The 19,596-nt window shown below is 34.0% G+C and overlaps 2 protein-coding genes across 2 annotated transcripts in view; one reads left to right on the plus strand and one right to left on the minus strand.

The window, feature by feature from the left end:
• The window catches only part of LOC114332163 (venom protease-like), a 73,281-nt gene extending 57,387 nt beyond the window's left edge, over positions 1-15,894 (plus strand). The window contains exons 4-7 of the mRNA XM_028281902.2: positions 1,585-1,790; positions 6,593-6,798; positions 9,749-9,806; positions 15,606-15,894. Coding sequence (XP_028137703.1) covers positions 1,585-1,790; positions 6,593-6,798; positions 9,749-9,806; positions 15,606-15,727 — 592 coding nt within the window. The 3' untranslated portion in view covers positions 15,728-15,894. The remainder of the gene's footprint in view (positions 1-1,584; positions 1,791-6,592; positions 6,799-9,748; positions 9,807-15,605) is intronic.
• Positions 10,415-13,078, minus strand: LOC126882056 (piggyBac transposable element-derived protein 2-like). The gene is made up of 2 exons (XM_050646871.1): positions 12,874-13,078; positions 10,415-12,739 (listed from the first exon to the last, which is right to left on the minus strand). The coding sequence occupies exon 2, from the start codon at positions 11,240-11,242 to the stop codon at positions 10,604-10,606; it is 639 nt and encodes a 212-aa protein (XP_050502828.1). The 5' UTR covers positions 11,243-12,739; positions 12,874-13,078; the 3' UTR covers positions 10,415-10,603.
• Positions 15,895-19,596: the final 3,702 nt, after the last annotated feature.

A 19,596-nucleotide genomic window follows, 5' to 3' on the forward strand; every position in this document is an offset into this window, starting at 1 on the left:
ACGCCCAAAATGGTGTGACTTTTTTCTAAACATTATGTGAACCATATAGAATAATTTGGTGTTGGAGGATAACTTTCACTTTGGATGTCTGGGTTATGCCATCTTTTGGATCAGTTGTATCATACTAATATGGACAAAGCGAATAATACACTGGAAACCAAGACAATAATCATATCGGAGTAGAGGTCGCCCGCCCACAAGATGGTCTGATGACATAAAACGGATCGACAAAAAATTGGATGCAAACAGCACAAAACAGGAATACATGGAGAAGACTGGTGGAGACCTATATCCAGCAGTGGATAGATTCAGTTTAAATGATGATGATAAAGTAATAAAAATAAAGTACGTAGAGATTGCACTGTCTAGCTATAGAGACGTGGAAAAAGAAGTAAAAGATCAAGTACAGAGAGCAAATAGATTAGTAGGATAACACTACGCTATGACGTAATAGACCAGTAAATGTGAGATGAAGTCAAGAATCTATGAAGCAAGTATAAAACTAATAACGACGTACGCATCAGAAACGAGACCCAAAACAGCCAAAATAGAGCGATTGCTGGAATAGCAAAAGAAGAAGACACGCTGAGGGAGCGAATGAGGATTGACCAGATCAGAACAAAATGTAGTGTATAAGATATAAATTAATATAACAACACCTATATGTTATATATGATAACAACTATACACCAAATGCAGCACAAATTTTAGAAAAGTCACTGGAATATAATATAGATACACACCAAGTCTTTGTCGACTACAAACCAGCATATGACAGTGTTGAAATAACTGCACTTGAAATCACCCACCATTCTTTCACAATTTAACATTTAAAATTGCATAATTACCTTTGAAACCAAGATGACTACTAAGGAAAAAGAAGCTTGTATTGCATTCAAAAAAGTTGTAACCAAGTTTTTAGGTAATGTAAAAGACCCTAACTACGACCTTATATTAGCTAATTTAGTAGATAATTTTTTTAAGATATTAGATAGGATTTGATATTGGGAAATCAAATGAGCCTCAAAATCCACCTTTTGCATAACCATCTTGACTTTTTCCCTGAAAATCTGGGTGATGTCAGTGAAGAATAAGGCAAACGATTCCACTAGGATATCAAGGTGATGGAGAAACGATACCAGGGACGACGTTGGAACACCAATGTGATGGGTGATTACTGTTGGTCACTTCATCAGGAACAACAGGGTGCCTCGCATAGGAGAAAAAGCTACTTCAGAAGTTTTATATACAAAAGAGAAAGAAAATACAAAAGCATTGATTCCTGAAATGATTGCACAGTATGCACAGACCTATAATATTACAAAATAAGAATTAGATAAAAGGTTTTATCTAATAATGTACCATTTTAATGTATTTCGGTATTTTGTCTTTTTAAAATTATTATAATGTATAATAAACCAGTGTCATATTGTGGGAAAACTATGGGTGATACGTAAAATCTAATTTCAGATTCTTTTTTAGCGCCAAAAAATACATAGGATTCACATAAATTTGTAAGAAAGGTTTTATAAATTTTTTTTTGTTGGCCTGTGAATTGATTATTTTCGTTTGTGTACATTTAAGGTTTATGTGGTTCATGATCAAGGTCACTTTTGGAGAACACGACAGATGTAACGACAGCAAACGACCGGAATCAAGATTCGTGCTTAGAGCCATTGCAGGTGCCTTCAGTTTCCTTAATTTCGATAACGATATTGCCCTTCTGAGGCTAAACGATAAAGTTCCAATAACACAGTTTATTAAACCAATTTGTCTACCAAAACTTAAAGGTAAGAAGACTTTTATATGCACTAGTTGTTCAGTATTTCATTAGAAGTTTTATGTTTTCTAGGTCTTAGGAAAATCACCCTACTTTACAACCATACAAAATATTTTTTTTTACTTTAATATTTTCTTCTTTGTCCTCTTTAATTCCTTCTTGATTTTAGGCAGTAGAGTTGCACAAGTTTGACTTGAATGTTTGAACTTGACTTGGGTTTGACTTAATTTCAAGTCAAACTCAAGTCAATCCTTTTGACAAATAATTCAAGTCAAGTCAAACTGGTCAATCGTACAGGTTTGAAAATTCAAACTGTTTGTCAAGCTAGTTTGAAAGAGTTTGAAAAATAATTAATTTAGCAGATATACTTTTTTGTCGAGATTGACATGTTAGTTGCCAATTAAGATAACAGAATTAATAATACAATGAGTGCCACATAAAAGTATCTTGATACGGAAAGCGATTATAATCAAAATATGGTAAATTTTTTGAAAATGATTTCTTTATGCTTAGAATTGCTTGCTGGCAAGTTTCGTTTTATCGATATAACTTTTTTATATTTGAGTGCTACTAGATTAAAACAAAGAATTCGTTGGATAGTTTTTTTATCATACCAAGTGTAATCTAATCTACTTTGGAAGCTTTCAAGTATTACGTAACGCAAGTTGGGGGAGGGGGGCCATGTAAAACGTTACGGCGCGTTATACGGGGGAGGGAGTCCGAACAGCGCGTTACGTAAAAAAAACTACGGAATCACGATCTCCCAACTTTTCAACTTTCGTTTATATTTGCCATAGAACCCCTGGATTGTATTATATTGCCCCCTCACGCTCCGCTCATGTTACAATAGGACAATAGTATTCAAGTGAAAAAATCTTAAAATTTGTATTAACCAGATCAAGCACAGTAACACGTGTTTGCAATAAATAGCTGGACCTTTCTTCACAACAAAAGATGAAAAGATACAGATGGGATAAAGAGGTTGTAAGAGCTTTAAAAATTCCGTTTCGTAATACTTGAACGGCCCCTTTAACAAAAACTTATGAAGGAACAACAAAATATTATATTTTTGATAGAGTAAGTTTAATGAATTTTTTGCGACTTTGCAATGTCGCCTTAAAGAATTAGTTTATTATTTGTCATTTTATAACGCTGTTCTTTATTTTTACATAATACAAGTATGCAGATTTTTTTCTCTTGATTTTTGCACTGGGGATACCTTCAAAATCAGACTCCATTTGATCTGGTACTTATTCTGAGCCGAAAAATATTCAGGTTCAGATATTATTTCACAAAGCACACACTTCAAAACGAAAGTAATAAACAAGCCAAGCATATACAGTAGAACCCCGATTATCCGTGCTCCTCGGGACTGGACGTTGGCACGGATAATTGAAATGCACGGATAATCCAAACATGTATTTCTCATATATAACACATATGTACGTATATACATACATATGTACCTACCATAAAAAGGTAACAGAAAAAATAAATCTTTCATTATGAGTCTTCTTCTCAGCATATAGGGTTTAATTCGAGTGATTTATGGTGACACTATTTTGATAAAACCTCAAAAATGCAGTTTGGGTAATAGTAAATCATAGCACGGATAATCTGCAGCCCAGATAATCCGCACACGAATAATAGGGGTTCTACTGTACTTCTTATTAGAATTGGAAATAAACACGTTGCGCAATATGATATTCAAACTTCAAACTGTTTGAAGAAGTTTGATTTCAAGTCAAACCTAAAGATATTGAAATCAAGTCAAGTCAAACTTTTTTACAAAAAAAGTTTGGTTTTCAAGTCAAGTCAAGTTTGTTGAATAAAATCAAACTAGTTTGACTTGATGCATCTCTATTAGGCAGCCTGTCCATTTTATATTCATACACCTGCTCTACCTATGCTTAGCTCATCCCTCCTTCTCTTTCAGGGTAAGAAAGTGGGGCTCACTACTCTTCCTTGTTTTATTATATTAATGGGTATTTCACTATTTTATACTTTTTAATATCAAGATATTAATTTTCATGTCCTTGCATGTAAGTATTATGCTTTCGATTTTTTCTATGAAGTCTCTATTGCTTCCGATAATCCTTTAGTTTGATGTTTCTAACATAGTTTCTATATTATATGCTATAGTTATGGTAGATCTTATAGTTGTCCTATCGATTCTTGATTGTATCTCAATACTACTGCTTTTGTTTTTCCATAATATATTGTTTATAGTAGGGGAGGAAAGTATGCTAAATTTTGCAGTTACTCGAGCGTTATGGAAACCTATTGGGTTGTGAAGAGTAGGTACTAAAACCAAAAAAAGTACGTTAAGTTTTTCATAAAGTGGGGACTTTCTATTTTTAATTTAATTTTCCATTTCCAACAATCGTTTTTTCCGATTATAGCGAAATCTATCCATAATTCGAAAAAATGTATTAAATAAAAGTTATTTATTTTTAGGTAAGGAATTCAAATCTGCAATTAAAAATGGGGCCTCCTATTTAAGCTTTTAAAGTAATCCCCCACCCACCTCCGTGGGGCACGTGTTTGGTGGCATTCGATAGATTTTTCAAAAATTTTGAAGACGTGTATTTTTCAGTTTTTCAATCTGATGTTTATTTCGCGAAATATCGCGGGGTTCGTATTTCAAATTTTAAATTTACCCCCACCCCTCTCCGTGGGGTCGTGTTTGGTATTATTCGATAGATTTTTGAAAAATATTGTACACATATTTTTTAGTTTTTCGATCTGACGTTCATTTCGTGAAATATTCGCTTTTTTGTGTGAAACTTTGTGACTCACCCGTTTCCTTACGTCCCGCTCAAATCGTCAGATTTTTTAAATATACACTGTCTTGCATGTACTTAATTACCTTATCTTAATCTGACGATTTGAGTTTTTCTAAGGATAGATTTTTTTCCGGACCCCCCTTAACGATCTCCCCTGTATTAAGAGCCAATATATGGTAGAGGTACATTTACAGAGTACAAGGTTTCTCCCCATGCGATAATATAACGCGCTAGAGTAACTGCAAAAATCCCCGCTTGGGCTCCCCTACCATTAGACCTTATTCCATTTTTGCTGGTCTTACTGTTTGTTTACGGTAATAAAGAATATAAATAGCTCCATGTTCTTCCAAGCGACTACCATTTCCAGTCGGTATTGATTGAGACACTTTTTGGTTTATCGTCGCGTCGTGTGCTTTTGGTTTTTTGTTATCATCATGTGAATTTTTACGAGCAGAAGTAAAAGGCTTTCAACCAGCTAAGAATCAAAAATCCCCAGGAATCGATGGCATACCAACAGAGACTCTAAAATCAATGGACGAGATTGGCGTAGCTGTAATATTGGATATGTGCAACATGATACGGATCACAGGTGAATGGCCTGAAGAGTTTTGCGAAACAACTTTTATTTATCCCTATAGGTACATAAAAAAAGGTTCACTAACCGTATCACCGTTCTGTAATAGCAGCAATTACAGAACGATTGTACTTATTCCTCATGCAAAATCCTGTTACATATAATTAATAAACGGCTATACAACTTTCTATTTCCAGAAATAGTCGAAGAACAATGTGGATTAGTACCAGGAAAAAGAACGCGTGGGCAGATATTGAGCCCTAAATATGCAGAGCAGACATTGAACACAATATACCAATTGTGCTCTGCTTCCTATATTACACAAAGGCTTTAGATTCAGTAAAACGGGATCTCCTCTGGAATAGAATGGGGAATATAAGAGTACCTAACCTCCTAGTTAACGTAATAAGAAATATGTATGATAAAAACTCAGCCAAAGTTATAATACAAGGAAAATATTCAAATGCGTTCAAAACAATACTTTCACCATTATTATACAACCAATATTCTGAATGTATAGTGAGGAAAGTACTAGACGAATGGGATGGAGAAATCATTATAGGAGGCAGAAAATCAGTAAACTTAGATAACACATTTATATTAACAGCGAATGAGGTCAAAATTATTACCATCCCCGAACAACAACAGGATAAGCAAAGAATTTGAACTTGAGATCTACACCAAAGGGAAAAATAATGGTCATACTTAGATAGAAACAATAATAATCTACATCACATACACAAAGTGGCGAATTTCGAAGTAGTATGTAGACAGTTTCGGATAATTGAGCTCCCTGATAAATATTAATGGCGATTGATTCTCAGATATCAAGCGTAGACAAGAAGTCGCTCGAACCGCAAGAGCTAAATTATTTAAAATATAAAAAGACAGAACAATGACAAGGAATACCAAGCTCAGGTTGGTCAATGCCCTTTTTTGCCTCAGGTTGTCTATGTAGCAATGGTTTTTCCCATTGCTGCATAGGCAACTATAACATGGACTCCCAAAAAATCGATAGAAATAATTCTACGCGTGTCCTGGATAGAACACAGAACCAACCTGTCAGTTCTGGAAGAGCTTCATATAAAAGAAAGGTTTTTTAAAAAAAGTAAACCGAGCTTACCTAAATTACTTCGGTCACATAGCCAGAAGAACTGGACCCATGGAAATATTGGTAGTAGAAGGAAAGGCATAAAACTGAAAACCAAGAGGAAGATCTCCAACATGATGGGCAGCCGAATAAAGACTCTGGTCGGAACATCCGTACCTAAAGCCGTCCATCTTGTACAGGATCGCAAGCTAACAATATTTAGAGTGTCACCACGCCTTGACAAGGGATCAATTAACGAGGAGGAGGGATTTGGTTAACTGAGCTCTTCTTAAACTTTTTCATAATTACTAACTGCTTTCTTTGTGTACATATTATAATTATTAACAATTATTATTTTGTAGATAATCTCTATGTGGGTGTAACCGCCATAGCATCCGGTTGGGGAACATTAAAGGAAGAAGGAAAACCAACTTGTATTCTTCAAAAAGTTGAAGTGCCAGTTATCACAAATGAAGATTGTAGAAAGACAAATTATTCAGCTAGTATGATTTCAGATAATATGATGTGTGCTGGATATCCTCAAAGCGGAAAGAAGGATTCGTGCCAGGTACGTATTTTTCTCTCTCCATTGTTTATAGTTGAAATAAAAAGTATAGTTATATTTTAAATGAGCACCAAAGTAATTATTAAGCCCCCATATTTCCTACCAAGTTTTATGATCAGTCTCGAAAATAATATTTGGCAACCAAAAATAATAAACGAATACCAAAAACCTCAACTAGAAATAGAATTTATGAACACCTGAATACATGGACATCGAAAATATTAAATAGTCTCCAGAATTAATAAATGATATTCAATAAAAATCTATGAGCTGGAAGTTAAATTAAATGATTACTGGGAATGATACTTCGCACCAAAAAATAAGAACGGATTATCAAAATGAGCGCAGAACACACCAGGTCCTAGAATGCAACAGAGTAGTTAGTTACCTTCGTTGTTATTATAATAGTGTATATTTACCGCCAATTCAGTTTATTGCTGCCAAATTGTGATATGGCAGCGTCTCCTAAAATATTCCATAAGGCATCTTAAGCCTTTCTGGATAAATTGAAAAATAAAAAAATTCTTGAAATACAAGGAGAGTGGTTTGTTCAGAATCCGAATTGGTATTTGGGTGCTTCAAATGGAACAACGGCCATTGCCAATGAATTAGAATCTTTTAATAGGGTTATTAAAGCGCCAGTGGTACCTCTATGAGATTTTCTCTCACGGTTTCAGAAAATTGCGCACAACTTTTTTTCTGGGAAATTATACGCGCTATAGTTCCTTCCAGTCTCCTAACTATCCTCCCTCGACAATCTAATAGACTCGTCCGCTCAGATAGTGACTCAGTTTTCTTAGTATAACCATATTATTGTTGAGTCAGTGCGCTTTATGTGAGAGATTCTCTCATCAAGCTACCACCGGCGTCACCAACTGTGTATAAAAATTAATTTTATTTTTCCCCTCAAAACCTATAATAATATCCTTTTATGATGTAATAAAAGGCGCCATGGATGTGGTCGGTGATATGAAAATCCTATATTCTGTTTCACGGGTTAGTTGTAGATGGTCACTTACCATATATTTTTCAATGTTAAATATTGTTAGATATTTAAAATAAAACAGAAAAACGTCGTGCCTTTTTAAAGCAAATGGCTTTATCGCTGATGAAACCTCATCTTTTTTGTAAAATTTTGTAAAGAAAGGCAAAGTTGGATATGTGAGAGAAAATCTCACGCGCGACCACTCGCGTAACAACCTACCTAGCGACCAATGCCGGGTTAAAGACAGTAACATGCTTCGCGAACGCAACCCTCTTTCTAGTGTTTTATTTATCGCTTCTGAAATAGTAACTCTTTAATCTCAAATATTCATCATTCATATCCGATATTAAACAGTATATGTATTTATCACCCCGTATATCACACTAACGCAATTGTTATTATATTACAAACATGTGCGGGCTATTTAATTAGTTTAATTATTGCAAATCATAAACAATATTTTTGGCAATGGACAATAATTTTGCTGACTAAATAAAAATCTTTGTTAATTGGTCGCGTGGGATATGACCCAATTCATCCTGCAGCTAAGAAAGAGCATACATTAGAATCATCGAGTAATTTCAACGAGCCAAGATGTGCTTTTAAATGCATTTAATTGAGTCAATTCGAACAGTCAACATGTAGTCTCATCATCATATATGATTCTCAGTTCAACCATCATACAAAGCGGTCAGTAAAGTAGCGTCATTAGGTCTCCCGGGAAGTTAGTGTAATTTACAGAAATAAATTATCATCTTGAATTTGGTGTTTAACTAAAGGCGATAGATCCTGCAGCTGAGCCCGAAGATTATACAGTAACTGAATGGTCAAACAAATATAAACTGCAAAACTACACAGTTCCAAAGCAGCCAACTGTGATTTTAAAACAATGAACTAATGCCTACAGGCTAAAATGCCTAAGAGGGTGCCCAAAAACATGAAACATGATTACGGGTTACATTTTAGAATTCCGGGTGGGGATACATTAGAATTGCGATTGTTCGAAGAGTCATGGACCAAATTTTATGATTGCAAGATACAGTATTTTAGTGAATGGGAAGTGTCTTTGCCGAAGAAAAAAGATGACTGGGTGAAAGGTACTTGTAATTATCCAATATTCAGGAAGGAATATATGTGTAGACATGTCATGTTCTTGGAACGGGCATTCGTCTTAAATACGCTATACCACCTCCTGAAGCAAAAAAACCTTCCTATAGGAAATAAAAGAAAGCGGGAACGACCGACGTGAGCCAAAGTAGCTCTTATAGTTCAATAATTCTATGCTGTTTTTTTCTGTGATATTTTGTATCAATAAAGGTTCTTGCCAATTTTTAGTTTTACATTGGTTAGTTCTTGTTAGCTTGTTCAAGATAAAAACAATAAAATTAAAGAGCTACGGAAAACGATGGTCTACCAGAAAGTGAAACAGAACAGAGCCCAATTGGAACTATTCTAAGAAGAACGATTGAACTCTACAATGCGGCTATTGAAAAATTCACAAAGAAAATATTTCGTTAAGATCGATTTGCCAATTATGTTTAAGTATTTTACGACTTTGCTAAAATCCATTGCTTAGTCCTGAAACATAGGTACATCCGAGATTCTACAAATTTAATTGTAAAAATAAAAGATATCACTCTAGGATCGAAAGGTAGACTGTTGAGTTTAAACGTAGTTGGTATCATGGTACCATTTGAAGATGCTTTACTGTGCACTAGGCAGTAGCTGTTTCCAACGGGTCAATGAAGTCTATTAAGAGATCTATGGAATAGTAATAGAAATTCTGTCGAACTCATTAAAACCAATATAGACCCCAGCCAATATTTTGTTTTATTTATTTAAACAGACTATTAAACTGTAAATTGTATTTACCTGCTTAGTTAGTTGATTTATTACGCCAATGGTTTTGATTTTTTAGGTTTTTATGTTATACAATTAAAACTAATCTGTTTGATTTTTTATTTTTAGGGCGATAGTGGAGGACCTCTTATCACCAAAAAAGCAGATTCAAAATATGAGCTTATAGGTATGAAAAAATTGGATGAAAATAACACTAGAATATCTTAATCCCACTTTGTATAACTTAATCCTTATTCAAAAATGATTAACCATTTTCAATTTCGTTGCAACACGAAACTACAGCCGCAATATATTCTAGTCCAATTAGAGAGTGCAGAAACCACCTCTATCTGTTTCGAAACTTATTAGTCTCTCATCAGGAGGCGCATAATATGCTGTTCTCTCTGACCCAACCAGGACAAACCTCGGCGTGAAGCCACGGATTGCAACGAACGAAATGGCAGGGATGCCCTAGCGGCAACTACTAGCTACCGCGCTGAGCAGATGGGACGTGAATTATAAATTGTAAAATTCCCTCATCTTCTTAGTCTCAGAATCCGTTATGGCTTGCAAATTTTAGAAGCCTCGGAGGTGTAACCAGAGAAGGTTCCCATTGTTTTCAATCTGGTGGGAGGTAGAGTAATATTTTTAACCCTGTACTGCCTATTTTTTTTTAACTGCAAAAAAAAAATTCTGGTGTTATATACTTCAAGGATAGGATCAAATTAAAACATTTTTGAAATTTTTTTTTAATTCTTTATTTCCTTTGTTAAAAAAGGGTTTGTGACTCTCAAGTTAGAATGGGAAAAAAAGTTAATTTTTATGAAAGTCCACAAAGCAATTAGAATTAGGCGTAAAGCACAAATTTACATTACATTTTTCACATAACACTTTTGGCACGTCTAGACATCTCGGTTTCTTGCAACGACCACGCTTTTCTGAAAATTTAGGCCAATGGCCTATTCCATCTTTCCGTATGTTTTTCTACGGTAGAGTAGCGATAAGTCCTCTTTTCCTTTTCTGCTCTATTTCTTGTTCTATTATAGATAGACTGGGCCTTCCTCTCTTCTCGAGCCTCTCTTTACCCTCTTGACAAAGACAAGCGGCAATAGATGCTTTGAAATCTAAAAGACTTAGTTCATCGTCTTTTCTTACACCAAGTAACTGGGTGTCTCTTCTATAAAGTAACCAAGCATTCACAACTGCCAAGAAAAATATATGGAACACAATGCGGAGGTACCACTTTTTAGAACGAATCTTAGTTCTATACAAAGCCATCAACGAGTCCATTAAGTCCACTCCGCCCATACATTTATTGTAAAACGTTACAATATTAGGACATTCCACAAGAATGGTTTCTTTCTTTGCTTTGTCCCATCTTTGTACTTGACTTGTAGGATACGTGCCTACAAACGAACTCAGTAAATGCACTGGCTTGTTGTCGTACCATTTGACTGCTCTAAGGGTTATACCTTCTTTCTTGTAAACAAGTTCTTCGAAACTGCCCCTTCCTTTCTTTTTCATATCTTTGTCGGTAGAGAAATTACATCCTTTCAATCTGTTAGGACGCACCGTACCTACAGAAGGAATACCCAACTTGTCCAGTTCAATTTGCAATTGCATACTTGTAAACCAGTTATCAAAATATATCTTATGGTAAGAATTTCTTGGAATTATTGTGGCCAATCTAATAACCTAATTTCCGCTGACTCCAACATTTGGTAAATATTCTGGATGCTCTTCTCTACCAGTATAGAGTTCAAAATTATATACAATTCCGTTGGTATCACATAGGAGAAACGCTTTATAGCCCCACTTTTTTGGTTTGTTTTTTATATACATTTTTGGACTATGTTTTCCTTTGAAAGGAATAACTTGTTCATCCACGGATAGTTTTTCTGTCATTGGAATTTTCTGAAAATTTGCTATAACTGGTTCTAAAAGCGGTTTGATTTTGTACAACTTATCTCCGGGAATTATCTGACTATTTTCATTGAAGTGGATATTGTTTTTTATTTGCTCCCAACGATTCCGACTCATAGTTTCTGCAACAACTGGAATTCGAGTAGACGCTTTCCAGTACATTCTCGTTGAGGGTAAACCATACACTGACATGAACAAACATACACCGAAAAACTATTCTATTTCGTTCTTGTCCACATTTAAAGATTTTTCTGTGTTCTTTTGGGTAGAATAGAGATTTGTTTGATAAACAATATTGTCCAATATATTGTCATCTGTCAGTGTTCTAAAATACTTGATTGGAGTATACGCTCTGAGCTTCGCTGGTGTCGCTCCTAGCGGTTACTAATTCAACTTTTACCGGTAATTTTTAAATTTATTATTTAATTGTTATCGCTTAATATTTACAACGCAAAAAAGTAATTAAATTGTAATCGATTTTTTTAAGATTTTTCTAATCATTTTGACGTTCTATTGATAAAATATCAATTTCTTACTTCGGATACTTTGACAATAATAGTGTAGATGGCGCTAAGATTATAATAGATTATTTATAATTAGATATTACGGAACATTAAAAAAACTTAAATTCAGTATTTAAAACGTTAGTATATTTAAGGTAAAAATATATACCACAGCTTTGACCAACTAATATTGTTTATAATTAATGTTTTTAATTTTAATTTTAAATTAATCACTTTGACATTTATGTCAAATTTCCGGTAAACGTTTACAAACTTGTCACTACTGGCGTTCGCGAATTTGTAAATATCCCCTCTACGTACGAGCTCACAGCGTATACGGATTTTCAGGTTCTGGCGGTAAACTACCTTTCCAAGGTCGAATAGGCTGTGCAGAACGACTGGTAATTCGTTTCCATGTGATATCCTGAGGATTGGGCACGTCATTTTCGTTGTCACTGCCATCCTCTTTTTCATTATCATCTTCCTGATGCTCGTTATTGTCTTCCATATCTCCCACACTCACGTCTTCCGAACAAACATTTTCTAAAATATGTACCACTTCATCATCTTCACTCTCGGATTCTATAATGGAATCTTCAGAGTCATACCCAGAAATGTCTCTAATTTGAACATTATTTAGTTCTTTCTTGCCATAAAATGATTTTACACAAATAGGTTCCATTTCTGTTGCCACCTGCAAAAAAAATTATGTTATACATTATGGACCATTGTAACTTCAAAGTTACACAACATTTTTTACTCATAAAATATCTAAAATTTTATTATCAGAGCATTTATTTGCTACAATAAATGTCAGAATGTACTTACGTTTAGTTTTATTTTTTTTTTATTTCGTCAGCTAGTATCGAAAGTACTTGAAATTGTGATCAAAGTCGCCTCTTACAACGCTGTGACACTACTAATGACAACACACGACAATTGCTAGAACTTATGCATAAAAATATGAGCTTGCGGAGGATTGGAATGTTCTGTGGTAGACAGATGTCTGTAACTTTATAGAAACAACTGACGTTTACGGAAATATCAGGTTTAGAAAGTATTTAACGACTCTTATTCAATATGTAACTTGAGAGTTACAAGGGGCAATACAGGGTTAATATTATTTTATGAGCTATTAGATTGGAAACTTAGTCTTAATCCTTATTATTTATTTAACACTAATGTAAAGGGACAATTAACTTTAATTATAAATAATAATTTATTTCGATCTCCTTGGGTCATATCAGACATGAGCAGATATGTACAAACCCAAACACGAAGAATAACAAGACGTTTCTATAAATTTTCCCACCTAAGTGGTCATATACTCTGATAGCCATGAACTAAATTTTTTTATTAATTATTATCGTTTTCTGTCCTTTGAACTAAGATGAAATATGCAAAATATAAATCTTCTAAAAAAAGCTTGGATGATTTTTCAGTCTTCGTACAAAATTGACAGGCTTAAAGGTTTGCTCCTGTATGGCTCTCCGTTTGTTGTTGTGACCTCTTTCCAGATACTTTTTAATTTTTTTTCTTGGGACCTCTTTCGTAATATCGTAGGTCTTAATTCAAGGAGTTTCAAGGTTTCCATGGAGCCTGATATTCCTGGAGCTTTAAATACCCATCATATTTTATGTGTATTTGTACACTTATATACAGGGTGTCCCGAAAAGATCGGTCATAAATTATACCACAGATTCTGGGGTCAAAAATAGATTGATTCAACCTCACTTACCTATATGACCTTTGATAGTTACAAAATTAAAACCGATTTTTTTTATATATCGAAAACTGTTAGAGATTTTTTATTGAAAATGGACGTGTGGCACTCTTATGGCAGCATCATCTTAAAGAAAATTAAAGTGAAATTTGTGCACCCCATAAAAATTTTAAGGGGGTTTTGTTCCTTTAAGCCCCCGCAAACCTTTGTCTACGTTCCAATTATATTATTATTGTGGCACCATTAGTCAAACACAATATTTTTAAAACTTTTTTGCCTCTTAGTACTTTTTCGATAAATCAGTGTGTATCAACCTAAATTTAATATTTGTCGAATCCACCACATACTTATTTGTATAAATATGGTTAAGTACGATTATAGAGAGCTGTTAATAATCTGAAAATTTATTTATAATTTACATTTTTAGGTATATTTTGAAAAAGAAGCCACATCTCGATAAAAGGCGACTTGTCAAAAAATGACAAAGAGACAAAAAAGTTTTAAAAATGCTTTTTAAAAAAATAATAAACTTATTAATATTTCTTCACTGCTTATATCATTAAAACATAGTCTCAATTTACAATCAATTACTCTCAACTGAATTTTAATTCGTATCTTTTCTCTCTACTCTAATTCTCCACCCTTTACTTTATATCTCAGTTTCATGTATCTACATTGTCGTCTATTAATTCACATTTATTACTGTTTTTATTATATGACTGCTAATTTAATATTTTAGCTACAACTTTTAAGCTTTCCGATTGGTCATCCCTTATACGACCACTACTCCTCTCATTAAAACATCAAGAAGTACTGACCTTAACAATTTAGGTTACAGCTGCACATGCACATCTAACATACATATTAAACATTCGACCCGTTTTGATCCAAACATTGTCAATCTTACACTAACACATACACTAATAAATAGAAGTCTTTCAATAAATATAAATAAAAACAAAATCTTTTCGTAAATAGAAATAAAAATCTTTAAAACCATCACATTTTAAAAAATTGTATATATGACATTCACTGTAATGTGCTTACTTCGCAAACATAATAACAGGTACAGATTTGTTGGTTGTCTTTCAACAACTATCTGTTCACCCTCAAGAATTCCCAAATCCAATAAACTTGTTTACCTTTGCAACATTCTCCGTCTATTCCACCATATCCCGTAAGCATAACTTAAGCAAAAACATCTTGCTAATGAATACTGAGGTAGTAGCTCCTTGTTTCCGAATGTAAGTACGACACGTTATAATTGCATGATTATAGACGGCATACATCTGCATGTGTTTGTAAACTTGGGGACGTTTGTTACCGCCCCCGTTTTTACATGCATATTTATTTGTCTGCTATTTTCACTTCTTTTATGTATGTTGTTGAACATTGGCTTGATCTTATGGATCTTTAGCATCTTTTACAACCAGACATTGTTCTAACTCTGGTTTTTTATTTGTAGCATTTAGTGACTTGTAACCGTCGACCTGAAGATGCTCTGCATACTTTAGAGAGCGAAACCGGTCGTCGGAAGTTACAATAAATGATTGAGAGTACGTCTGTTTTTTACTTCGTTTGAAAAAAATCGATTTTCATTTTGTAACTTCAAAGGGCTGTAACTTTTTTTATGAACACATTTGTACTAAGTTAGGTTTAATCGAACTATTTTTGACCCCAGAATGTGTGGTATAATTTATTACCAATCTTTTCGGGACACCCTGTATTATGCACTTTAAACATATACTAAAACAAAGTTTCTAAACATACATCTGAACTTTCATTTTCATCATCGTAAGATCATATCATGAGTTAATACAATGTTTATATATTGTAGGTGTTGTTTCGTGGGGAAATGGATGCGCCCGGCCAGGATATCCAGGGGTATATACAAGAATCACCAGATACTTAGATTGGATCCTGGAAAACTCTCAAGATGGATGTTTTTGTCAAGACTGAAGTATTTTTAGAACAATTAGTGTAGTTTAGTACTAGTCCATAAGTCTTAGTTAGGTATACTATAATAGAATCTACAGTGTAAGACATGCCTTAATTTATTTTTTAACATAAAAGTATGTTGTAAGAACGTTATACGAAGCAAGGACGATTATATGTTCTATAAACTTTTTAATAATTAATTTACCTTTATTCAAAAAGACGATTACTCAATAAAAAAAATAATAATTTAAAAAATAATACTATCTTCCAGAAACTTTCTGCATTTCTTCTGGTGTCTGCTGGTACATAGTACTCCAGACCTCTATAAAATAAAATTTATACCCAGCAATATGCGTCGCTTGGGACTTTGTATTTCATCACTCTTAACAAACATTTGTTTAGCTAGCTCATGAGGATGCATTGTTACACGTTTCTGATAGTTCTTACAAACTTCCGAAATCATTTTCATAATAAATATCTTCTTGGAATATCTCCTTCTTTTTTTCCTCCTTCTCCTTCTTCTTCATCTTCTTGTTCTTCTTTTTGTATAGACAGGACTCTGTTTTTCAATGTGTATTTTTCATGTGCTAGTACATGTTTCATGTGCTAGTAATGTTTTTCAATGTGCATCTAGTACGTTGTCGTTTCATCCTTTTTGTGGTTTTCCCACTTATAGTCTACCTATTGTGTAAACGTCCCTAGCTGTCTTCACTACTCTGTTGGTGTCATTCAGCTTATATGGTCGTTCCATTCTACTCTTCTCTTTCTTAACTAGTCCTTGATGCTGTTTACTTCATCTTATATAAATATGTACTTCTAGCTCTGTCCCGTAGTGTCTTACCCTTACCCTATAGTTTTCTTTGCTGATTCTCGATCATATCTGCTGATTCTACCATTATTTTTGTTCTCTCTATGTCGGGTTGTGTTCCTGCCGCATATGTCATTATTGATCTGATAACTGTTTTGTAAATTTTGTCTTTCATTTCTCTTCCGATTTGTTTATTTCTTTATATTCTTTCATTCGGGCATCCTGCGGCTCTATTTACTCTATTCGCTTGATCTTCCACTTTTGTTTGGAGATTTCCGTAGCTGCCGAGACAGTTTGATAACCAGATATTTTTTTACTCCATCACTTGTTCTATTATCTGACTCTCCAGCTCCAATTGACGTCTTAGCAGATTTGCTGTTACAACCATGCATTTTGTCTTTTTTGGAAAAATTGTCATGCGCAATTATTTGGCGGTTATATTAAATGGGTCAGCATATACTGTGAGGACGTTTAAGTTGGAATAAATTCATTATCTCGAGAATGAGCGAATTTGGAGAGAAATCCTGAGAAAGGTCGATTTTTATTTTTAAATTATGACTTTTTGGCATATACATCATACCATTGACGTCATCCATCTGGGCGTGATGACGTAATCGATGATTTTTTTAAATGAGAGTAGGGGTTATGTACAACGTTGGGCAGAATACATAGACGAACTGTTCGATGATGAAAGAGGCCACCTGGAACACATAGAACTTACTTCAGGAGAAATAGGTCCAGATATTACAAAAGAAGAAATAATCCACGCATTAAAAACAATGAAGAACGGAAAAAACCCAGGACCTGACATACTTCCTATCGATCTTCTAAAAATTATAAATGAGCAGCATATTGATGTTTTAGTGATACTCTTATTACAGCTCAGGCACATTACCCAAAAAATGGTTAACGTCACTCTTTATTTGTCTCCCTAAAAAGAAAAACGCCAGAGAATGCGGCGACTACCGCACCATTAGTTTGATGTCTTATGTCCTAAAGTTGATATTGAAAGTCATCCATAACCGAATATATCATAAACTGGACATAGACATTAATGATACGCAATTTGGGTATCGCAAAGGCCTAGGAACTCATGAATCTCTTTTTTCATTTAACATACTTATACAAAGGTGCCTGGACGTCAATCAGAAAGATATATGTGCGTGTTTTATTGACTATAATAAAGCATTCGACAAAGTTCGACATGAACAATTAATGCATGTCCTGGAATCAAAGAAGATAGACTACAATGACCTCAGGATTATATCTAATTTACACTATAAACAATGAGCAAAAGTACGTGTTAACGATCAGCTATCAGAGGAAATTGAAATGAGACGTGGAGTGAGACAGGGATGCGTGTTGTCTCAAATTATCTTTAATGGCTACTCGGAAGTGATCTTGAAAAAAGCTCTTGAGGGTGAAACAGCTGGAATAAAGGTAAATGGAGATCCCATTAACAACATTAGATATGCGGATGACACTGTCATCTTAGCTGAAAATATTGGGGATCTTCAGAGGCTGGTGACCAGAATAGCGGAGTTTGGACAAGAATACGGTCTAACAATTAACGTCAAGAAGACAAAGTTTATGAGAATATCAAAAACTCAAAAGAAATAACGAGAATCTCTTCATAAACGGATCCAATATCGAATGAGTCGACCAATATGCATACCTTGGAACAATGATCAACTCCACAGGAGATTACTTACAGGAAATCAAAATCAGAATATTAAAAGCTAGAAAATTTTAACAAAATTTTTAACTAGGCAAATTTTAACAAAATGAGAAAATTTGTTTTATGGAATGGAACCTTGAATGCTGCATCAATGAAAAAACTAGAATCATTCGAACTGTGGGTGTACAGAAGGAATTCTAAAAATATCGGGGACCGAAAGAATAGGACAGAACAATTCACAAACAAAGAGGTTCTGAGAAAGATGAATGGAAGAAATGGAAATCTTAAATAACATCAAAACAAGAAAATTGGAATATCTCGGATATTTTACACGTGGAGAGAGATACAACTTGCTCCAATTGATTATGCAGGGAAAGATTCAAGGAAAAAGAAGCATAGGAAGACGCAGAATATCGTGGGTGCGCAACCTGAGAGAATGGTACGGATGTACATCAGATGAACTTTTCAGGGTAGCCATCTCTAAAATCCGAAGAGCTATGATGATTTCCGACTTCCGTCGCGAAGTTGGCACTTAAAGAAGAAGAAGAAGGCGTTGTGTGATAGCTCATTGGAAAGGTTATTTAATCTTATATTTAGTAATATAAACGTTGTCCAGGGTGTCCAAAAATAATAATTTTGAATTACAAAAAATTAAGACAAAAAGAAGAATGGATGTAATTCATTCAATTCAAAATCCATTTTAGTGCTCTCAAAAAAGAGAAAGAAATGTTTATTTGACAAATAAATATTGTTTTCGCTTAAATTTAATGTTAAAGCTGCGACCCACCTGTCTCTTCCCAGATAGCACAAGTACGTTTTATGGACATCCAATGGACGTACATCTGTGTACATTAGAACATCCAATGGACGTCCCGCTAAGGTACAATAGACATCCGATGGACGTCCAACGAACGTCCAGAGTTCACAAAATTGGACGTCCATAGAACGTCCGCAACAAACATACAATGTACGTTGTTGGAGCTTTCAATGTACATCTGATGTACAGCTGGTTCTTGTACTTATTATTTACATACTGTCACTGTCACTGCCAAATCTTAAAATTTGTCAGATAACTTATCCTGTTTAACCTCAAAAATGGCGGCTTTAATATTTTATTTAGCAAAAATATATTTTATTCTAATTTATGTAAAATCTATCATTTATATACTCTTTATAAAATGCAGGAATTCAAAATAATATCAAAATTTAGACCTTAATAATTATTACAATTTATGAATTAACATAATGTAGTCAGTTATTTGTTGTTTGTTTATTTTATTATTTGTCTGTCATAATAAATATAATATAATGTCAGACCAATCAAATACACTGCTCAAAATTCAAAATGATCAAATCTTATTAAGAGTCGTATCAGTTTTTTTATGAACCAGCAATTTCAATGTA

The sequence above is a fragment of the Diabrotica virgifera genome, chromosome 1 (genome assembly GCF_917563875.1).
Source record: "Diabrotica virgifera virgifera chromosome 1, PGI_DIABVI_V3a".
Lineage (NCBI taxonomy): Eukaryota > Metazoa > Arthropoda > Insecta > Coleoptera > Chrysomelidae > Diabrotica > Diabrotica virgifera.

Bases quoted from the DNA above. Each gene is read 5' to 3' on its own strand.
- LOC126882056 (XM_050646871.1), bottom strand. From the start codon at position 11,242: ATGCAATTGCAAATTGAACTGGACAAGTTGGGTATTCCTTCTGTAGGT.